The sequence below is a fragment of the Petromyzon marinus genome, unplaced genomic scaffold (genome assembly GCF_048934315.1).
Source record: "Petromyzon marinus isolate PM22_M1 ecotype Great Lakes invasive population unplaced genomic scaffold, UKy_Petmar_22M1.pri1.0 PM_G_Scaffold_7, whole genome shotgun sequence".
Classification (NCBI taxonomy): Eukaryota; Metazoa; Chordata; class Hyperoartia; order Petromyzontiformes; family Petromyzontidae; genus Petromyzon; species Petromyzon marinus.
In genome coordinates this window covers 2,969,191-2,991,813 of record NW_027423024.1, presented here as the reverse complement: position 1 = coordinate 2,991,813, position 22,623 = coordinate 2,969,191, and the positions used below count along the sequence as shown (strand labels likewise).

The 22,623-nt window shown below is 51.0% G+C and overlaps 2 protein-coding genes across 2 annotated transcripts; both read right to left on the bottom strand.

The window, feature by feature from the left end:
- Positions 1-2,821: 2,821 nt before the first annotated feature.
- On the bottom strand, positions 2,822-12,190 carry LOC142920201 (cyclin-J-like). The gene is made up of 7 exons (XM_076062678.1): positions 11,997-12,190; positions 11,029-11,152; positions 10,302-10,512; positions 10,075-10,187; positions 8,616-8,787; positions 7,203-7,362; positions 2,822-5,340 (listed from the first exon to the last, which is right to left on the bottom strand). Exons 2-7 carry the CDS (start codon positions 11,092-11,094, stop codon positions 5,064-5,066), a joined length of 999 nt encoding a protein of 332 aa, XP_075918793.1. The 5' UTR covers positions 11,095-11,152; positions 11,997-12,190; the 3' UTR covers positions 2,822-5,063.
- On the bottom strand, positions 12,162-22,241 carry LOC142920168 (E3 ubiquitin-protein ligase Mdm2-like). The gene is made up of 5 exons (XM_076062637.1): positions 22,143-22,241; positions 21,223-21,356; positions 20,828-20,889; positions 20,298-20,432; positions 12,162-12,262 (listed from the first exon to the last, which is right to left on the bottom strand). Exons 1-5 carry the CDS (start codon positions 22,239-22,241, stop codon positions 12,162-12,164), a joined length of 531 nt encoding a protein of 176 aa, XP_075918752.1.
- Between the last annotated feature and the right edge of the window lie 382 nt (positions 22,242-22,623).

The window sequence follows — 22,623 nt, the reverse complement described above, 5'->3', positions numbered from 1 at the left end:
CGATCTCGCCGCCCCGAGCGACGAGGCCGACATTGCTCCACCCCACCACCTCCCCACCCCCCCCACCGGAACACGCACGCACGCACTCCCCCCACCATTAGAGCGCGTGGGGAGACACCCTGGCCGACAGGTTTTCACCCAGAAGCCCTCGTAAAGGGATAATCTTCACGGTTTCCTGCGGCCAGGGAATTGGACGGTCTCCTCCGACGCTAACACACACCGTGGCGCCGTGACTTGAGTAGAAATGACATGTTCACGGCGGGGCTGCCCCGCCACCGCGGTTAGTACGCACCTCACGCACACGGGTCGGCAGGGCAGGTAGGGAGGAGGGCAGAGCCACGAGCGGCGGGAAAGCAGGGTCGCCCTCTGGCTGGATGGCCGCTGAGCAGGTAAATTTAGATGCGGACGTCGCTGAAAGCAACGGCCCGGGGGATGCAGGGATACAGATGGGCCTACCGATTGGCGGGTGATCCCAGCGAGCTGATTGGCCCGCGAGTCGGCACCAGGTAGCCCTTTTGATGTCGAAAGAATAAAGCGAGTCAGGGCGAAGGAAAAAGGGTCTCTGGCTACTCGAGTCAACCCCAGGCCCGTCAACTCCCGAGTCCAGCCGCGCGAACGTCCGTGGGACGTATCGACGCGCCGCGAGGACCAGCCGGCAGTGACGACGAACCGTGAGTAAGGGAGGGAGAGAAAGAGGGAGTTGGGACTTAGCTTAAAAAGAAAACCGGAGAGGGTAAAGGGGAGAAGGACAGGTAGAGTATAGTGCAACCGTGAGTAAGGGAGGGAGAGAAAGAGGGAGTTGGGACTTAGCTTAAAAAGAAAACCGGAGAGGGTAAAGGGGAGAACGACAGGTAGAGTATAGTGCCGACTATCGAGAGATAGATTGGTCCTGCCCCGCCGATCCCGACTAACTCGGTTAAATAAGGGCTCGCCGACCCGGTGGAATAAATCATCAGCGATTACATAACGGACTGGTGTGGTTTTTGCGAGGGTGTGGAAAGAGAGTGGAAGCGTGGGTGCGCTCGCTGTTCGCGGTGGTCGCCGCGTGTGTGGAGCGGCGCCGCGTGGGGTGTGGGCGCTACAAACCGTCGGCGGCGGACTCCCCCGTTGCGAGCGGATACCCAGCTCGCACGCATGCCCATCGCATAGCCCTTTAAACCCATTTAACCCAATCCCCCCAATCGCCAGAGTGGGTACGAACGACGTCGCTTACCCTCCGACCTCTAACCCCCGGTTACCCGCGTGTGATTGGTGCGTGGGACTGCGCGGGCGGGGAGCGTCGCGTTCGGGTGCCAGCGAAGCGCTAGCGGGCCCCAGGGCGGTCGAGGGCGATGCCTCATCGGCAGGAAACCCGGACTCGGGGGGGGACAGCACAGGGGGGGGAACAGGAGCGCGGCGACCTTTCCCCGCCCGGTGAGGAGTGCAGCGGCGGCAGCTCCCACACTAGTGGGGAGTCTGGGAGCGTCGGTCCTTCGCGGACAGGGTCGCAGGCGGGAGAGATCCCGGGGGCCGGCGACCCTAACAGTACACACACAGTGTGATTAACATAGTGTACATACATACAGTGTGATTAACATAGTGTACATACACACAGTGTGATTAACATGGTGTACATACACACAGTGTGATTAACATGGTGTACATACACAAAATGTGATTAACATAGGTGTACACACACACAGTGTGATTAACATAGGTGTACACACACAGTGTTATTAACATGGTGTACACACACAGTGTGATTAACATAGGTGTACACACACACAGTGTGGTTAACATAGGTGTACACACACAGTGTGGTTAACATAGGTGTACATACACACAGTGTTACTATTATGATGGGCTCATCTTGCCTTAGCAGTAGCGTGACATCAGACGCTGAGTTTGTATTGTATTTTTCTTAAGCAGCTTTGAATTAGCCCAGCTAATTGACCCCGCGGTGTGAAAGTGGTAACTCTACATGTGTGGCTTGCCAGAGGCAGTCTTCACTGCAGTGAGCATTGGTGATACCACACTGATGAGTCTGATCAATGACTACATTGGCCTAGAGTTACCCATCTTTGTATTGGTGATGATACCACACTGATGAGTCTGATCAATGACTAAATGGGCCTAGTTACCCATCTCTGTATTGGTGATACCACACTGATGAGTCTGATCAATGACTACATGGGCCTAGAGTTACCCATCTCTATATTGGTGATGATACCACACTGATGAGTCTGATCAATGACTAAATGGGCCTAGCGTTACCCATCTCTGTATTGGTGGTGATACCACACTGATGAGTCTGATCAATGACTACATGGGCCTAGAGTTACCCATCTCTGTATTGGCGATGATACCACACTGATGAGTCTGATCAATGACTACATGGACCTAGAGTTACCCATCTCTGTATTGGTGATGATACCACACTGATGAGTCTGATCAATGACTACATGGGCCTAGAGTTACCCATCTCTGTATTGGTGATGATACAACACTGATGAGTCTGATCAATGACTAAATGGGCCTAGAGTTACCCATCTCTGTATTGGTGATGATACCACACTGATGAGTCTGATCAATGACTACATGGGCCTAGAGTTACCCATCTCTCTATTGGTGATGATACCACACTGATCAGTCTGATCAATGACTACATGGGCCTAGAGTTACCCATCTCTGTAAAGGTGATGATACCACACTGATGAATCTGATCAATGACCAAATGGGCCTAGAGTTACCCATCTCTGTATTGGTTCTAACTGACAGTCGGTCAGATTTGCTCAGATTTATTTTGACAGTGACCAAAGGTAAGAGAACCACAATGCACTGCTTAAGAAGAAACCGTTCGTGTTTATTTGCAAGTAAAACATGATTTTACAACCTGCGCTGTTATGATCGGATTTTTTCGTCAATTACAGGTTTAAATACTCTTTGATGGTGATATTAAAGGAATTATCAACACTGTATCAGGACCACAAATACGAATATCATGCCATGATCGTTTGAGCAGGAAGACAGTTTTATCAGTAACATAATTTTTTTCTAAATTATTAGTCTAAAACAATGAATTATTCCCTTGCCTCACATGCAAGAAATAATTCTGACTCTAAATGCTGTCACCCAGTCACACACAGGATTAAATGTGCCCATTTAAAGTGTACATAATTATCCACAATGAAATTACAGCATTACACCTGTCCGGAGGAGCATCTTTCACATGTCGATGCAGAAAACTGCGAACCTGACTTTGCCATCCCTATAATTACACGTAATTTCATTAATACACGTTCTTTCTGAGAGGTGCATAAGTGATAAGGTCGCAATATATAAAAACAAGTAGCAGACACAGTTCGCACTGTTTAGTGGAAGTGTCTGGGTGGCTTTGGGATAAAACTATGCCCCGAAACAGAGACATGAGATTGGTACAAATTGCACGCATGGTTTTTTTGTTTCTCAATTATTTTAACGGCTAAACAGATAGCACATTATGTTCAGTGTATTTGGTAATGTTGTTCAGTGTAGCGCAGTGATAAAAGTGTCCAACCTATAACCAGATAGTTACCAGTTCAATTCCCACACAAGAGGTAGATTCTGCAATTATTCCAGTTTAACACGTAGGCTTTCGCGACCAATTATTCCTCCGGGATTGACGCAGTAAGTACCGCTTTGTGGAACGGCAACGATAGCTTCACAGACATGTCCTTAAAAAATATCTTCACTGGCTGAGAAACTCCCGTGAAAATAAGCATCAACCAATGCTCACTTAGGCTTGAAGACATTTTCTTACTATGTCTCTTTGGCCATTTGAATTCATGGCCAAACATAAAATGGCCAGAGCGGAGCCGGGCCCGAACAGCGTGGCTTTTAACTGCAGGCCGACCCAGTATTTGTCGGCGTTCGGCTGGCCTCTTGACCAGTGGAAGTCATCCTCTTTGGTTCTTTCGGTAAGGTCACGTAGAATGAGAATAAAATAATAAAATAACACAATAAAATTCTCACAACGTTTCGGCCACAACGCAAGCGGCCGTCTTCAGGTGAAAGGTACAGAACTGTCGGGACGACAGAGCTTCAATGAATGATGTTAAGATTCGTAGCGACTTTTAAGCTGGTTGGGAGAAGTCGCTACGAATCTTAACATCGTTCATTGAAGCTCTGTCGTCCCGACAGTTCTGTACCTTTCACCTGAAGACGGCCGCTTGCGTTGTGGCCGAAACGTCGTGAGAATTTTATTGTGTTATTTTATTATTTTATTCTCATTCTACGTGGTGGTGACTTTACCGAAAGAACCAAAGAAGACGAATCCTTGCAGTCACGAAAGCTTCAAATCGAAATTATACAGTGGAAGTCGGTTTGCGATGTCACGGGATTGCGTGCGGCACGACGCCTCATTAACTGAAATTTGCAACCGTCGCGAAGATTCTGCAACGCTTTCGTTGCCGGTAATCTACAGCTCACTCCAGCGCTGTCCTCCAGACAGTCTCGTCCCTTCACCTGATGAAGGCCGCTTGTGTTGTGGCCGAAACGTCGTGAGAATTTTATTATTTTATTTTTTACCTACGTGACTTTACCCAATAGAACCAAAGAGTATGAATCTACAGCCTCCTTGAACACCCCCCACCCCCCCCACAGCTTGCCGACCAAAGCTCTGACGAGCTGAGGTTTGACCGACAACTCGCTCCGCGTTCTGCATTCCTGAAATCGGTGCCCTGCCGAAAATGCAACATCAATCACCGCACGGCCTGCTGATGTATCTGTTGTGCGGCTCGATGGCCAGGTTCCTGCTGACACGCGGCTTGCGCGGCCAACTCTTGGTCATCCCAAATGTTGCCAAGGGTCTCTTTGCTGAACGGCGGCGGCGACTCCATCTCCTGACCCACCTCCACAGGTGGCGTCTGCACCGACTTGGGCACCAGATGCTGCTCCTCCTGCTGCTGTTGCTGTGGCTGCTGCTGCTGCTACTGTGGCTGCTGCTGTGGCTGCTGCTGCTCCTCCTGCTGCTGTTGCTCCTGCTGCTGTTGTTGTGGCTGCTGCTGCTGTGGCTTCTGCTGCTGCTGCTGTGGCTTCTGCTGCTGCTACTGTTGCTGCTGCTGTTGCTGCTGTTGCTGCTGCTGTTGCTGTGGCTGCTGCTGTTGTTGTGGCTGCTGCTGCTGTTGCTGCTGTTGCTGCTGCTGCTGTTGCTGCTGCTGTTGCTGCTGCTGCTGTAGTGGCTGCGGCTGCTGCTGCTGCTGTTGAGTTGACTGGTGACGAGGCACACGTGGTATGGCTGAGGCTGAGTGGGAGGGCTGCTCAGAGTGGACAGCAGGATTTTCCTGAAGCTCCATGACCTGCTTCCTGTTGAAGTTGTATTTACTGAAGAGTTCGAACACAGGGGGAGGACGTAGAGTTAGAACAGACACACAGGTCCATGCCTGTGTGTCTAATCATGTTAGGTTCAAGCCCATCTTGACATACACAGGTCCATGCCTGTGTGTCTAATCATGTTAGGTTCAAGCCCATCTTGACACACACAGGTCCATGTCTGTGTGTCTAATCATGTTAGGTTCAAGCCCATCTTGACACACACAGGTCCAGGCCTGTGTGTCTAATCATGTTAGGTTCAAGCCCATCTTGACACACACAGGTCCATGCCTGTGTGTCTAATCATGTTAGGTTCAAGCCCATCTTGACACACACAGGTCCATGTCTGTGTGTCTAATCATGTTAGGTTCAAGCCCATCTTGATACACACAGGTCCATGCCTGTGTGTCTAATCATGTTAGGTTCAAGCCCATCTTGACACACACAGGTCCATGCCTGTGGGTCTAATCATGTTAGGTTCAAGCCCATCTTGACACACACAGGTACATGCCTGTGTGTCTAATCATGTTAGGTTCAAGCCCATCTTGACACACACAGGTCCATGCCTGTGTGTCTAATCATGTTAGGTTCAAGCCCATCTTGACACACACAGGTCCATGCATGTGGGTCTAATCATGTTAGGTTCAAGCCATCTTGTAATCCTTGAACCTAATATCACACCGTGCCCTTGACAGCAATATAATAATTTAACATAAATAAAAACATCTAGGATGTACTGCAGTAATTAACACCACTGCATAGTACTGTCGTTTGTAGTAGTTTGTCCTCAATATAACATAAGTGGAAACAACCCTGGGGCAAAATCTGAAATCCATACTCCCCAATCTCTAAAAATTAAGAGTGTGTAACTTAATGTTGTTGTGTTTAAATAACGGTTGCTAAGCACAGGCCCAAAATACTAAGAAGCCAGCAACAGCACCAGAGGAATGTTTAATCGTTTAGCGTTCGTCTGCTTATTTAATTCAGCAAGGTGATGAGAAACCTCAACCATAAGGGCCCATCTACCAATGAGTCACAAGGCACCATGGGTAATGCTGGAGCACCTCACCGAGTCTCAGGGCATCCGTGATGGACTAGGACGTGAAAATTCGCACGCACAGGAATCCACATATCAGCTTCATTTAGTCGTCATGGATATTGTTTAAAATATTTGCCATCTGTTGCACAATGGCATACTCTTTTCGATTTGAAGCTTTCGTGACTGCAAGGATTAATCTTCTTTGGTTCTTTCGGTAAAGTCACCACCACGTAGAATGAGAATAAAATATTAAAATAACACAATAAAATTCTCACGACGTTTCGGCCACAACGCAAACAGGTCTGTACCATTCATCTGAAGACGGCCGCTTGCGTTGTGGCCGAAACGCCGTGAGAATTTTATTATTTTATTATTTTATTCTCACTCTACGTGGTGGTGACTTTACCGAAAGAACCAAAGAAAATGGCATACTCGTTGTTTTTTTAGTAGTCTCTCGTCATGCCAACTTGACAACAGTATTTGTCCTCTGGAGACACTGGCCTCCACCGTGTGACTGTTGAATCGACACGACTACCTCGGTCCCACCGACATCGCTCATTTGACCTGGGAGACAACTTTCACTTTCCTGTGACTAACAGTTAATCTTAAAGCAGTGATGGTTTGGGCAGCAGTGATGGTTCGGGCAGCGACGCATAACCTGTATTCAATTTCCCTTGGGTAAATTCGGCTTGAACGGGTAACCGGTATTGGTTTGTAAACATAAATTGTGGAGAGAAAAGAGCACGTTGCTGCCTCGTGAGCCACAACTCAGCCTTAATAGGTCTCTTAAACGGTCACTTAGGAGAGCTTTGTGTTGTTTTGTTGTGCAAATCACCAAATCAGCTGCTCCACGCACGGCAGGATCATCTCCCAGGCAAGGCCAGTGAAGTGTTGCATGTACAGAGTCCACGCAGAGGGCAGCTTCACTTCTATACGGGCCAATGCTATGCTTGCAGCCGCCACCACGGATGGACGGAAACTCAGGAATACGTGGTCTGCATACACACAAAGACAAAAACCCTCCGTTTAGCCTTAACAGACTTTTGGGGCAAGTGCTGCTAGCGAGTAGCAGCACCTATGAAGGTTGGCACTGTGGCACACGAGGGGGTGGGTGGCCAGCACCACGCCCGGCCGCCTTTGTCTCCCCAGTGCTGGCGATGTTTACACACCACATTGAGTTACTCATTTGAGGCCGAGTCGACCTAGGGGAGGCCCAGGACCGGTTCAGATAATCGTCACCGGTGATAGCCGTGAGCGGGCGTTGGACCAGGGTGTCCAGGGTCGTAGCTGCAGCGTAGCGCTAACCGCTACGCCACCTCTACCCTGCACACAGGAATGACAGACAGGCACACACACAGACGCTTAAACGCACAAGCACCCAGTGAACGAGGAACGTTGGGCCAACGGCACCCTGAACATTTGAACAAACATTCCGACTAAAATTTTGATTTAAAGCTTTTGTGACTGCAGTAATTCATATTCTTAGCTCTTTCGGTAAAGTCACGTTGAAGGGAAACAATAAAATAATAAAATATATAAAACAATAAAAATTCTCACGACGTTTCGACCATAACACAAACGGTCATCATCAGGTGTGAAAAGCAACGGCAAGAAACATTTGAAAGAAGTGTCGGTTCGCATCAAATTATTTATTTTATTAACGGTGTTTGTGTGTGTTTATTTATTTATTTAAACGTTAGCACTACGGGCAGCGATTTGGCAGTTTGTTTAGAAGGACGAGTCCATCTATGTTCTGAAAAGAGGAGGGGGGAGACGAAACATTAATGTATGTTGTCTGAAAGCCACCGTAAGCGTGAACAATCAATTAAGACCTGTTCACGCTTACGGTGGCTTTCAGACAGCATACATTAATTTTTCGTCTCCCCCTTCCTCTTTTCAGAACATAGATGGACTCGTCCTTCTAAATAAACTGCCAAATCGCTGCGCGTGGCGCTGACGTTTTTTTAAATAAATACCCTGTTTTAAAATAAATAAATTAATGCAAACCGACACACCTGATGACGACCGTTTGTGTTATGGTCGAAACGTCGTGAGAATTTTTATTGTTTTATATATATTTTATTATTTTATTGTTTCCCTTCAACATGACTTTACCGAAAGAGCAAAGAATATCAACATTCCGACGTTGGAAAAAAATATATATTCGGTGACGTTTCAGGCACTGTCCCTTCTTCGCTGGTCACCTTAGCGTTGCCTACGAAGCGCTCCTCTACAGCTCTGCGAGCACCTTGCAGGGCGAGCTGAAGGAAGTGGGCCGTGTACTTGGTCGTGTACGCGTGCCGGTAGGACGAGCCTCCAGCCGGGGCATCCTCACGCCGCGACAGCCACAGGAAGTAGTCCACGAAGTGCGCCGCTGTGGGCGTGCACAGGTTCAAGTCGAGTGTACACAGCAGCAGGAACTGTGCAGGGGGGAGGCAGACGGGAGAGTGGGCTGGCACGGCACAGCTGCCACCACTGCGTGAAGCATTCAGTCCGCCACGCTGCTGTGTGTTGCCTGGAGGGTTTATTTAACTATTCTAGATTTAAAGCTTTCGTGACTGCAAGGATCCATACTCTTTGGTTCTATTCGGTAAAGTCACGTAGGTAAAAAATAAAACAACAAAAATCACGACGTTTCGGCCACAACACAAGTGGCCTTCATCAGGTGAAGGGATCAGGCGGTCTCGAGGACAGCGCTGGAGTGAAACACAGCCACGCTCAGACCGCGACCTTTAAGCTGTGCGCAAGGAAACAAGGTGCCTTGACAAAGGAATTAGCATAAAAATTAGCATTTGATTGGCCGACTTAGCATAGAAGTGGTGTACGTGCGGGTGCACTTGCCAGTTGGCGCGGGGGGGGGGGGGGAGTTTACCTATTGATGGTGTGAAAAGGGAATTTAAGAGCTGCGAAAGTTTGGGGTACCACTACTTGAAAAATATACTGTACCATTGAAAATTAGTTTAATGTTTGGTTCGATTTAGAACATCTTTCCAATGGTTGCTTAACTAGTCGGGTTGGTGCATGGCTCGCAAACAGTTCAAATGTCTGGTCAAGGAGTCAACTCGGCCCTTCGTCTGCACGGGTAAATGCAATGGCCGTCATATTCTTTTGGGTCTTTCGGTAAAAGCCACGTAGATTGAAAAATTAATAAAAAATATCACGACGTTTCCATCGCAACGCAAGCAAATCGTCACGGGGTGATTGTTTTATGGAGAGACTGAGCCCCACCATAGGGAGAATTTCCTGCACTTGTTCCAGCGCCGTGCAAATAAATGAGCACCACTCCACGTTCATTTGTCAGGTCTGCTGTGGTAATGTTATTCTGCAGCTTTTGCCTTCCTGTTATCTAGTAAGAAGACACGCTTCTATATTCAAATTCGGGCTGTACATTCAAATTGTCTACAGAATAATTAGTTGGCATGAAACAGAGATGATGTGTTCATATTCTTTGGGTCTTTGACGTTTCGATCGCAACACAAGCAATCACCTGAGGACGACTGCTTGTGTTGCCATCGAAACGTCGTAATTTTTTAATTATTTTTCTATCTACGTGACTTTACCGACAGACCCAAAGAGTAAGATTGTAAAGTAACAAGACAAAACAATTGGTTTCTTGAATCAAATCGCGACCTTGAATCATGACAATGCACGGAACGGTTCTGGGGGGTGAAACATTGCATGCCGAATTAACAGGGGCATGCAGCTACCTCCGTCTGCTGTAATTCCTCCTTGGACAGACTCAGCCCTTGCTTGATCATCACCTCCAGCCGGTTCACCCAGTCCAGTCGCGGCACGTGCTCATCCATCTCCTCGAACTTGGCTGCGCAGGGTGTCAGGGACACGCATGCCGACGGTGAGCAAGCGACCAAGCGTGCGAGCGAGAGATGAGCGAGTGATCGGGTGGGTGGGTGGGTCACGTGAGCGATTGACCGACCTGCTATAATGAGGTAGCAGATTGAGCAGGTGTAGAGGCAGCGGACGGTGATGTCGTGGCGGTCCATGAACACGTCTAACATTGCGATGGCCAGGTGGTGCGTGGCCACACTCAGCTGCAGGCGCTCGCTCAGCGTTGCCAGGAGGTCGACGAAGTGGCGACGGAGGTGCAGCTGGGGCGAGCGTGCGCAAAACCGAGGCAGCGACAGCTCCTGCGAGGGGGAAAAAAAACGAGGACACGGGGGTTGGGAGGGCAGTTGGGACGCTGTGGAGTTGGGTCAAGAGGTCAAGAGGTGTTTTGAAACGATAATAGATTATTCTGGGGGTCTAAGGAGGCGACGCGCCCGGTTACGGTGGGCCACAGCATTTAACTTTCGCCGTCACGCAAACCAAGAATGACAAAAGCCACGGCCAAAATTGTCTCCCTGTTCAAGCGAGTGAAAGATGGCGAAGAACTCATTCGGTAGTCCTCAGCCTACGATGAAAAAAAACCACGAGGTGTGGAGATCTGTACCTCCAAAGCACAGCCACTTTTATTCTTCCACAAGGTACCGTATCGCTCGTGTTATAGTCCCCGGAGAGATAGGGGGCCGGGTCGACCCGCTGGCCAGGATTGAACTTGCAACCCTCTCGCTGCGAGTCGAGCACTCGAACGTACATGCCGTGTAAATCAGTTCGTAGGATTTGTGTCTGCGTGTAGGAGGCCTATTGATGAAAGAGGCGGATACCTTCTCTCGAAGGACGCGGTAGATGTCGTCTGCCAACTCGCCTTGCCACCACTCGCTTCTGTCCATGTCTTGGTCCGTCGCTCGCGCCTCGTGCTCAGGAGTTTATTACTCGAACAGGCACGTGCTGGGTACACACAAGTGTTCACGAGTGGAGTTTATTACTCGGACAGGCACGTGCTGGGTGCACACAAGTGTTCACGAGTGGAGTTTATTACTCGGACAGGCATGTGCTGGGTACACACAAGTGTTCACGAGTGGAGTTTATTACTCGGACAGGCACGTGCTGGGTACACACAAGTGGAATTTATTACTCGGACAGGCACGTGCTGGGTACACACAAGTGTTCACGAGTGGAGTTTATTACTCGGACAGGCACGTGCTGGGTACACACAAGTGTTCACGAGTGGAGTTTATTACTCGGACAGGCACGTGCTGGGTGCACACACAAGTGTTCACGTGACAGATTTGACGTCACAGCTCACTTGCCGTGCAAAAATTAAATGCATTATTGAGCTCCCCCCCCCCAAAAAATAAAGTGTATTTTCATAATTTGTGCATGGTGTACAGTCTGGAAAGTACGCACATGGCAAATTTCCAGTTTGTTGCATGTGGAGAAGCACAAACACACAATCACAACTTTGCCTTTTATATATATGGAGATTACCACAGGTTATGCCACGGGCACTTCGTGCTCAACAGAGCATTAAGAATAAAGGTAGCATTTTCACAACACTTGGAAAAGAAACTACATTTGCATGCGTAAAAAAATGCAATTTGTTACTGACACGTGTGCAAACTTCATAATGTATTTGCTTGAGCAACACCGATTACATTATTGACGAAATTTTAAAAGTGCTCATGCTAAACCGGCTTCCAAACGTCTCAAGCTCACACCCTAGCCCCGCTATGCATGTGGAATAATGTAAAAAATGTGTCCCGTTATGATGAAAAACAAAACAAAGTCTTACCAAACACTGTCCATTATTACACGGCGGGAAGGGAAATCGTTCAATTAACAAACCGTGATTGTTTTAACGCCTCAATATGTCACGATATAGTCTAAATACAGCAAGTTTCAAGTCTTTCACGGTAACTACGGACGGAGCGGGCAGCACGCAGCCACGTGGGAGTCGTCACGTGATGCAGCCGCCGACTCCCAGGACTCTCCACGCCCCGGAAGTGATGCTGAGCGCCGGAAGCCGGAGGTGACGCAACGTCCGTGAGCCAGGGACTCCTGATTGGATGAGGTGTGGGCGTGGCCGCACCCGAGGGGGAGGCGACGGCCAGGGGTTAAAGGGGGGGGAGGGAGAGACCCAAAGAGACCCACACAGACACCCACAGAGACTCATAGAGACCCATAGAGACCCACACAGACACCCAGAGACCCACACAGACACCCACAGAGACTCATAGAGACTCACAGAGGCCCACGTAGACTCATAGAGACCCACACAGACACCCACAGAGACCCATAGAGACCCACATAGACTCACATAGACCCATACTCATAGAGACCCACATAGACACCCACAGAGACCCATACTCATAGAGACCCACGCAGACTCACAGAGACTCACAGAGACCCACACAGACACCCACAGAGACTCTAGAGACCCACATAGACTCACAGAGACCCATACTCATAGAGACCCACATAGACACCCACAGAGACCCATACTAACTGAGACCCACACAGACCCACACAGACCCATACTCATAGAGACCCACAGAGCCCCACACAGACCCATACTCACAGAGACCCGCACAGACCCACAGAGACCCACACTAACAGAGACCCACACAGACCCACACAGACCCATACTCAGAGACCCACAGAGACCTACACTCACAGAGACCCACAGAGACCCACACTCACAGAGACCCACACAGACCCACATAGACCCACACTCACAGAGACCCACATAGACCCACACCCACATAGACCCACAGAGACCCACATTCACAGAGACCCACAGAGACTCACACTCACAGAGACCCAGAGAGACCTACACTCACAGAGACCCACACAGACCCACACTCACAGAGACCCACACAGACCCACACTCACAGAGACCCACAGAGACCCACACTAACAGAGACCCACAGAGACCCACACTCACAGAGACCCACATAGACCCACATAGACCCACACTCACAGAGACCCACATAGACCCACACCCACATAGACCCACATTCACAGAGACCCACAGAGACTCACACTCACAGAGACCCACAGAGACCCACACTCACAGAGACCCACACAGACCCATACTCACAGAGACCCACAGAGACCCACACTCACAGAGACCCACAGAGACCCACATTCACAGAGACCCACAGAGACTCACACTCACAGAGACCCACACTCACAGAGACCCACACAGACCCACACTCACAGAGACCCACACAGACCCACACTCACAGAGACCCACAGAGACCCATACTCATAGAGACCCACACAGGCCCACAGAGACCTACACTTACAGAGATCCACACTCACAGAGACCCATACTCACAGAGACCCACACTCACAGAGACCCACAGAGACCCACACTAACAGAGACCCACACTCACAGAGACCCACAGAGACCCACACTAACAGAGACCCACACTCACAGAGACACACAGAGACCCACACTAACAGAGACCCACACTAACAGAGACCCACACTAACAGAGACCCATACTCACAGAGACCCATACAGACCCACAGAGACCCACACTAACAGAGACCCACACTCACAGAGACCCACAGAGACCCACACTAACAGGACCCACACTCACAGAGACCCACAGAGACCCACACTAACAGAGACCCAAAATAACAGAGACCCACACAGACCCACAGAGACCCACACTCACAGAAACCCACACTAACAGAGACCAACACTCACAGAAACCCACAGAGACCCACACTAACAGAGACCCACACTCACAGAGACCCATACAGACCCATAGAGACCCACACTCACAGAGACCCACACTAACAGAGACCCACACTCACAGAGACCCATACAGACCCACAGAGACCCACACAAACCCACAGAGACCCACACTCACAGAGACTCACAGAGACCCACACTAACAGAGACCCACACTCACAGAGACCCACACTAACAGAGACCCACACTCACAGAAACCCACAGAGACCCACACTAACAGAGACCCACACTCACGAAACCCACAGAGACCCACACTAACAGAGACCCACACTCACAGAAACCCACAGAGACCCACACTAACAGAGACCCACACTCACACAGACCCACACAGACCCACACAGACCCACACTCACAGAGACCCACAGAGACCCATACTCATAGAGACCCACACAGGCCCACAGAGACCTACACTTACAGAGATCCACACTCACAGAGACCCATACTCACAGAGACCCACACTCACAGAGACCCAAAGAGACCCATACAGACCCACAGAGACCCACACTCACAGAGACCCACACTCACAGAGACCCACAGAGACCCACACTAACAGAGACCCACACTCACAGAGACACACAGAGACCCACACTAACAGAGACCCACACTAACAGAGACCCACACTAACAGAGACCCATACTCACAGAGACCCATACAGACCCACAGAGACCCACACTAACAGAGACCCACACTCACAGAGACCCACAGAGACCCACACTAACAGGACCCACACTCACAGAGACCCACAGAGACCCACACTAACAGAGACCCAAACTAACAGAGACCCACACAGACCCACAGAGACCCACACTCACAGAGACCCACACTAACAGAGACCAACACTCACAGAAACCCACAGAGACCCACACTAACAGAGACCCACACTCACAGAGACCCATACAGACCCATAGAGACCCACACTCACAGAGACCCACACTAACAGAGACCCACACTCACAGAGACCCATACAGACCCACAGAGACCCACACAAACCCACAGAGACCCACACTCACAGAGACTCACAGAGACCCACACTAACAGAGACCCACACTCACAGAGACCCACACTAACAGAGACCCACGCTCACAGAAACCCACAGAGACCCACACTAACAGAGACCCACACTCACGAAACCCACAGAGACCCACACTAACAGAGACCCACACTCACAGAAACCCACAGAGACCCACACTAACAGAGACCCACACTCACACAGACCCACACAGACCCACATAGACCCACACTCACAGAGACCCACACAGACCCACAGAGACCCATACTCACAGAGACCCACATAGACCCACACTCACAGAGACCCACACAGACTCACAGAGACCCATACTCATAAAGACCCACACAGACCCACACCCACAGAGACCCACACTCAGAGAGCCACAGAGACCCACACTAACAGAGACCCACACCCACAGAGACCCATACTCACAGAGACCCACAGAGACCCACACTCACAGAGACCCACACTCACAGAGACCTACACTCACAGAGACCCACACAGACCCACAGAGACCCACACAACAACAACCGCCATTCGCCACTAAGTGGCGGTGACGTCACCACGACGCTTGTGCCAGGCTATGTGCACCTTGAGGCCACGTGAAGTGTCGAACGCCCGCTGGCAGGAGGTCACGGGGCAGACCCAGGTGCCATGGGTCGACTGACTGAGATGACTGGCTGATGCACCACCTGTGCCCCCTACTGTGCCAACCTGCTGTGCTTTAGCCACCCGACGCTCCGCTCGTTGCTCTGAGCGTTGCTCCTCCGCCCTCCGTTGTTGTTGGAGGGCGACTGCCTCCAACTGCCCAGTAGCATCCTTCACGAGCCTCCTCCACAGAGGCCGATCTTGACACCGCTGGTACCAGTCATCGGCAAGTCCACTCAGCTCCACGTCCTCCTGTACCACATCACTCCATCTCTTCTCTAGCCCGTGCCGCGCCCGCTTACCCCCCTCAATCCGGCCAAACAAAAGCTGTTTCGGCATGCGGTGGCTGGGCATGCGGGCTACATGACCCAGCCATCGCAGCCTTGCCTGCCGGAGGAGCTCACCGATGGGACCCTGCCCAGATCTTTCAAGGATTTGTGAGCTCCTCACACAATCCAGTCTGGTTAAACCCAGGATGGATCGTAGGCAGGCCAGCCTAAATGTTTCCAACCGGCGAAGATGTTCCATTAGGGGAGTCCACGTTTCGCAAGCGTAGAGAATGGAGGGAATGACCGTGGCCGAGAAGACCTGAAGCTTAGTGCGGAGCGACAGACCAGGTAGCTTCCACACAGCGTTACGCAACCGATGAAAAGATATTGCCGCTCGACTGATTCGGAGTGAGACCTCTGCTGTTAAACTGGAGCCAGTCATAAGCACAATGCCCAGGTATGGGAAACTCTCCACTCTCTCCACAACTGCCCCATCACCGATTGGGAGTTGTGGGGGTGGAGTGTCCGATGGTACAAAATACCCAGGCAGGTGCTTAGTTTTGGTGGGGCTGATGGTAAGGCCCCACCTCTTAGTGGCACGCTCCAGTCTCAGCAGCAGCGTCTCCAACTCCTCCTCTGACTGAGCAGCTATTACCAAATCATCAGCATACATAACGTGGTTGAGCAATAGGGAGCCATCCCTTGACCGCATCCGGGCATCGATCAGCCTCCCATTATATCTGTACCATATGGAGATTCCCCCGGTACAGCTATTGAAGGCTTCACGAACTACGTGGTCAAAATAGATGTTAAATAATGTGGGAGCCAGAGGACATCCCTGTCGCACCCAAAGGTGTACAGGGAATGGCTCTGACTCCCGGCCACGTAGTTTTACCCGGGCCCGCTCACCATCATGAAGGTCCTTAATGATCGTGAGCAGAGGGTCAGGTACTCCAAAAGCACGAAGAACGACCCAGAGCCCAGGCCTACTGATGGTATCATAGGCCTTGACCAGGTCAATAAAGCAGAGATGTAGGTCCTGTTGGAATTCCCTACACCTCTGCTGTAGCAGACGGACAAAAAATATGGCATCTGTGCAGGACCGCCCTTTCCTGAAACCGCATTGGGGCTCCGCAAGCCTCTCCTCAGCGTGCCTGGCAAGGCGATGCTGAATAATCCTTGCCAGGACCTTTCCCGGCACAATGAGGAGTGAGATGCCCCTGTAGTTGTTACAGTCTGTGCGGTCCCCCTTCTTAAAAAGGGGGACCACCAGTGCATCCTTCCAATCCTGCGGAACCCGTCCAGTGGTCCAGAGACCCACACAGACCCACAGAAACCCACACTCACAGAGACCCACACTCACAGAGACCCACACTCACAGAGACCTACACTCACAGAGACCCACACAGACCCACAGAGACCCACACAGACCCACAGAAACCCATACTCACAGAGACCCACACTCACAGAGACCCACACTAACAGAGACCCACACTCACAGAGACTCACAGAGACCCACACTAACAGAGACCCACACTAACAGAGACCCTAAGTAAAACTAAACTAAGTGTATTGCCACCAGGGTGTAAGGGAGCCCCCCACTGAGCTGCTGTGCCAATCTTGATCCACGCGAGCGGCCTGCCCTGCACCAAGTGAAAGCAGCTCCGTCAGGTCGCTCGTCGAGTGGGAACGGCGTTAGAGCGGCCAGGAGAATAATCCTCGCACTCTTAAGACGCACCGCTCGGATCGCTAGGGATGGGTTAGCGCGTCTCCCACGTGCGTGTGAATATACACAGAGGGTGGACGTGGATGTAAGATAATTTTGTCGTGACGGTGGTCGCAGCTGCTGCGAGCTGCTAAGAGACACTTGCCCCTACAGTCTGTTAGAGGCCACACGGGGGACCTTCACTGGAGGGGTTTGCTTTGCCGCACCAACGCTCCCCACACACACAGTGCACACACGGTGAACTCGTAAAGTGATGACAGGAAACGATGAGGTAAAATGTGCAAAAGTTTAATATGTTAAACGGCAATAAACGCATTCAAGAGTGTGAGTGAGGTAAAAGAATATAATTTCTACATTGAGGTAAAAAAAATTTTTATATTGTGAGGTAAAAACAAATCTTTTTTACATTCTGAGGTAAAAAAAATAACATTAGTATTTTTTATAAATATTCTGAGGTAAACAAAAAATATTTTGAACATTGAGGAACATTTTTTTTACATTCTGAGGTAAAGATATGAACATTAAATTGTCCTTAATGAGACATACATTAACAAACGCTCTCTGTGTATCTATCTGTCTCTCTGTGTCTGTGTGTGTCTCTCTCTGTCTGTATCTGTCTCTCTGTGTGTGTATCTGTGTCTGTGTGTGTCTGTGTGTGTCTGTGTGTATCTGTGTCTGTGTGTATCTGTCTGTGTGTCTCTGTGTGTGTATATCATCTCAGTCAGTCGACCCGTGGCACCTGGGTCTGCCCCGTGACCTCCTGCCAGCGGTCGGTCAACACTTCACGTGGCCTCAAGGTGCACATAGCCTGGCACAAGCGTCGTGGTGACATTACTGCCACTGAGTGGTGAATGGCGGTTGTTGTTGTTATTGTTGTGCGTGTCTGTGTGTCTGTGTGTGTGTCTGTGTGTGTGTCTGTGTGTGTGTGTCTGTTTACTATTACCATCATTAGGGGAAAAAACGGTGATCCAATCTCCGACCCCCAGGAACAGGTTTGCAGATTTGCTGAGCATTTCTGTGAGGTCCTGGGGGAGGGAAAATCCCTCAGCCAGGAAAACATCGTGGCACAAAGTGAGGATGACCCTGCTGTGGCTGCGGTGCCTCAAATATTGGAAGAAGTCACCCCCTGTGAGTGGTTGGCTGAGGTGCCATCTGTTGAGGAAGTACTGAAGGCGATCCGGAGTCTGAGACCAGGAAAGGCAGCGGGCAGAGATGATCTCCCAAGCGAAATGCTGAGGGTGGCGTTTGTGCACAGACTGCCCTATATGACATCATAACGGTCTGGACCACTGGACGGGTTCCGCAGGATTGGAAGGATGCCCTGGTGGTCCCCCTTTTTAAGAAGGGGGACCGCACAGACTGTAACAACTACAGGGGCATCTCACTCCTCAGTGTGCCGGGAAAGGTCCTGGCAAGGATTATTCAGCATCACGGCAATATCTTTTCATCGGTTGCGTAACACTGTGTGGAAGCTACCTGGTCTGTCGCTCCGCACTAAGCTTCAGGTCTTCTCGGCCACGGTCATTCCCTCCCTTCTCTACGCTTGCGAAACGTGGACCCCCCCTAATGGAACATCTTCGCCGGTTAGAAACATTTAGGCTGGCCTGCCTACAATCCATCCTGGGTTTAACCAGACTGGATTGTGTGAGGAGCTCACAAATCCTTGAAAGATCTGGGCAAGGTCCCATCGGTGAGCTCCTCCGGCGGGCAAGGCTGCGATGGCTGGGTCATGTAGCCCGCATGCCCAGCCACCGCATGCCGAAACAGCTTTTGTTCGGCCGGATCGAGGGGGCTAAGCGGGCGCGGCACGGGCTAGAGAAGAGATGGAGTGATGTGGTACAGGAGGACGTGGAGCTGAGTGGACTTGCCGATGACTGGTACCAGCGGTGTCAAGATCGGCTTCTGTGGAGGCTCGTGAAGGATGCTACTGGGCAGTTGGAGGTAGTTGCCCTCCAACAACAACGGAGGGCGGAGGAGCGACGCTCAGAACGAGCGGAGCGCCGGGTGGCTAAAGCACAGCAGGTTGGCACAGTAGGGGGCACAGGTGGTGCATCAGCCAGTGATCTCAGTCAGTCGACCCGTGGCACCTGGGTCTGCCCCGTGACCTCCTGCCAGCGGGCATTCGACACTTCACGTGGCCTCAGGGTGCACATAGCTTGGCATAAGCGTCGTGGTGACGTCACCGCCACTTAGTGGCGAATGGCGGTTGTTGTTGTTGTGTGTCTGTCTGTGTGTGTGTGTCGTGTCAGGACAGGAACGTGTGCACCACAGAGTGGATCTCCCTGCGGCAGAGTGGGCAGGCCATGCCACGCTGCTGCAGCTCCAAGGCGCAGCGGCGGCACGTGGCAAGGTGGCCGCTGTCGCCGTGAACTAACGTGCAGCTATGCGGCTCACTCCGGCACACCACGCACTCACCTACGACAACACCATCAGCACCACCCACACCACCAACACCACCCACACCAACACCACCATCACCCACACCACCAGCACCACCACCCACACCAACACCACCAACCACACCACCACCACCCACACCACCAGCACCACCCACACCAACACCACCACCACCCACACCAACACCACCACCTACACCACCACTCTCACCACCACCACCCACACCACCACCTACACCACCACCATCACAACCACCAGCAGCCACACCACCACCCACACCAACACCACCACCCACACCACCACCATCACCACCACCACCACCCACACCACCACCACCACCACCCACACCAACACCACCGGCTGGAGCGCAAGATGGAGAGGAAGTGGTGGAGGTGGTGGTGACGTTGACACCGGCTGAAGGGGAAGAAAAAGAAGAGATTATGTGAGTGAGTGAATGTGTGAGTGTGTGTGAGTGTGTGAGTGTGTGTGTGAGTGTGTGAGTGAATGAATGTGTGAGTGTGTGTGAGTGTGTGAGTGTGTGTGAGTGTGTGAGTGAGTGTGTGTGTGAGTGAGTGAATGTGTGAGTGTGTGTGAGTGTGTGTGAGTGTGTGAGTGAGTGAATATGTGAGTGTGAGTGAGTGAATGTGTGAGTGTGTGTATGTGAGTGAATGTGTGAGTGTGTGTGAGTGTGTGAGTGAGTGTATGACTGTATATGGGTAGCGGTATTGTAGTTAGCGCTACATCGCGCTATGAACCCGGGGAGGGAGTGAGAAGGAAGGAGTAAGGAGGAGGAGGGAGGGGAACTTCACCTCGCCTGCTGTCGGCCGTCACTATGGAGAATGACTTCACGAACAGCGCTGCCACCGAGTGTCTGGAAGAGAGAGACAGGGAGATCCAGGCTGGGTTTGGATGCAGGCTCTATCTACCGCCCCTCTCTCTCTCCACCCCTCTCTCTCGTGTTTGTTTATTTTTATTTCACTTTTTAAATTATAATTTTTCTATCTACGTGACTTTAGTGAAAGAACCAAAGAATATTCACCCACTCAATCACTCACCCACTCACTAAACAGCTCACCCACCCACTCAATAATTCACTCCCCCACTCGCCCTCCCTCCCACTCACTCACTAAATAACTCATCCGCTCACCCACACTCACTCACCCACCCACCAAATCTCTCTCCACCCTCTTTCTATCTCCCTCACCTGGGATCTCTGAGTGAGAATCCCTCCACACCAAACACCTCCCCCAGGGGGTCCCCGCCACACCTCACCAGGTACGGCCTCTCTACATCGTAAAGTTGTCTCCGCTTGATGTATTGTCCCACGTAGTGGTACGCCTACGTAGGACGTACCCACACACATGCACACACACACGCATGCATGCACACACACGAGTGGGTGACTGAGTGGGTGAGTAGGTGGGTGGGTGAGTGAGTGGGTGAGTGAGTGGATGAGTTAGTGAGTGGGTGGTTGAGTGATTGAGTGGGTGAGTGGGTGGGTAGGTGAGTGAGTGGGTGGTTGAGTGATTGAGTGGGTGAGTGGGTGGGTAGGTGAGTGAGTAGGTGAGTGAGTGGGTGTGTGGATCAGTGAGAGAATCAGTGAGTGGGTGGGTGGATCAGTGATTTAGTGGCATGGGCGGAAGAGATGGACTAGTCAGTGAGTGGATGGGTTAGAGGGTGAGTGGATGGGTTAGAGGGTGAGTAGAGTGAGTGGTTGGGTGAGTGAGTGGATGAGTGAGTGGTTGGATGAGTGAGTGTTAGTGTGTGGGTAAATGGAGTGGGTGAGTGGTTGGGTGAGTGGGTGGCTGAGTAGGTCAATGAATGAGTGGGTGGACGAGTGGTTGGGTGAGTGGGTGGGTGAGTGTAACGTCTGTACTATGTTGAACTTCTTTCGCACCGCACGTAGCCATCTGTGATAATCCTGCAAATCCAAATTATACAGCAGGTGTCTGGGTCGCGATAGAATCCACGACCTCCTGTACACCAGACGAGGTAGTCAACATCTCCTAGCCACCCTGATAATGATGATGGTGGGTCCCACGACCTCCTGTACACCAGGCGAGGTAGTCAACATCTCCTAGCCACGCAGATGATGATGGTGTTGGTGGCCGTGATGGGACCCACCTGCTCCCACGTGAATGTGTCGCCCTCGACACCGACCGACTGCAGCAGACGAAGCATCGCAGGCACCGGCTTCAGCTGCATCCCAGTGGACAGAGGCATCACGGAGCCACATGTCATCACTCACACAGACACAAAGGTCCCCCGTGTAGCCTCGGCAGGCTATAGGGGCAAGTGCTGTTAGCGAAGAGAAGCACCTATCAAGGCTGCCGGCACTGTGGCACATGAGGGGGTGGGTGGCCAGCACCACGCCGAACCGCCTTTGTCTCCCCAGTGGCTTTGTTTACTACGACACACCGCTACACCAGCTACTCTTTTGAGTCAACCAAGGGGAGGCCCAGGACCGATTGTAGTGTATAGTAGTGTATATTACATTGTAGTGTATAGTAGTGCATTGTGTATAGTAGCGTATAGTACTGTAGTTTATAGTAGTGTAGGGTATAGTGTAGTGTATAGTAATGTAGTGCATAGTAGTGTAGTGTAT

Bases quoted from the DNA above. Each gene is read 5' to 3' on its own strand.
- LOC142920201 (XM_076062678.1), bottom strand. From the start codon at position 11,094: ATGGACAGAAGCGAGTGGTGGCAAGGCGAGTTGGCAGACGACATCTAC. The intron at 8,788-10,074 runs GTAGCTGCATGC...CCCCCTGCACAG, and splicing joins AGGAATTACAGCAGACGGAG to TTCCTGCTGCTGTGTACACT. The intron at 5,341-7,202 runs GTGATTTGCACA...CGAACTCTTCAG, and splicing joins TGCGTGGAGCAGCTGATTTG to TAAATACAACTTCAACAGGA.
- LOC142920168 (XM_076062637.1), bottom strand. From the start codon at position 22,241: ATGCCTCTGTCCACTGGGATGCAGCTGAAGCCGGTGCCTGCGATGCTT. The intron at 20,433-20,827 runs GTGAAGTTCCCC...CTTCCCCTTCAG, and splicing joins GACGGCCGACAGCAGGCGAG to CCGGTGTCAACGTCACCACC. The intron at 12,263-20,297 runs GTGTGGGTGGTG...TCATCCAATCAG, and splicing joins TGGTGTGGGTGGTGGTGTTG to GAGTCCCTGGCTCACGGACG.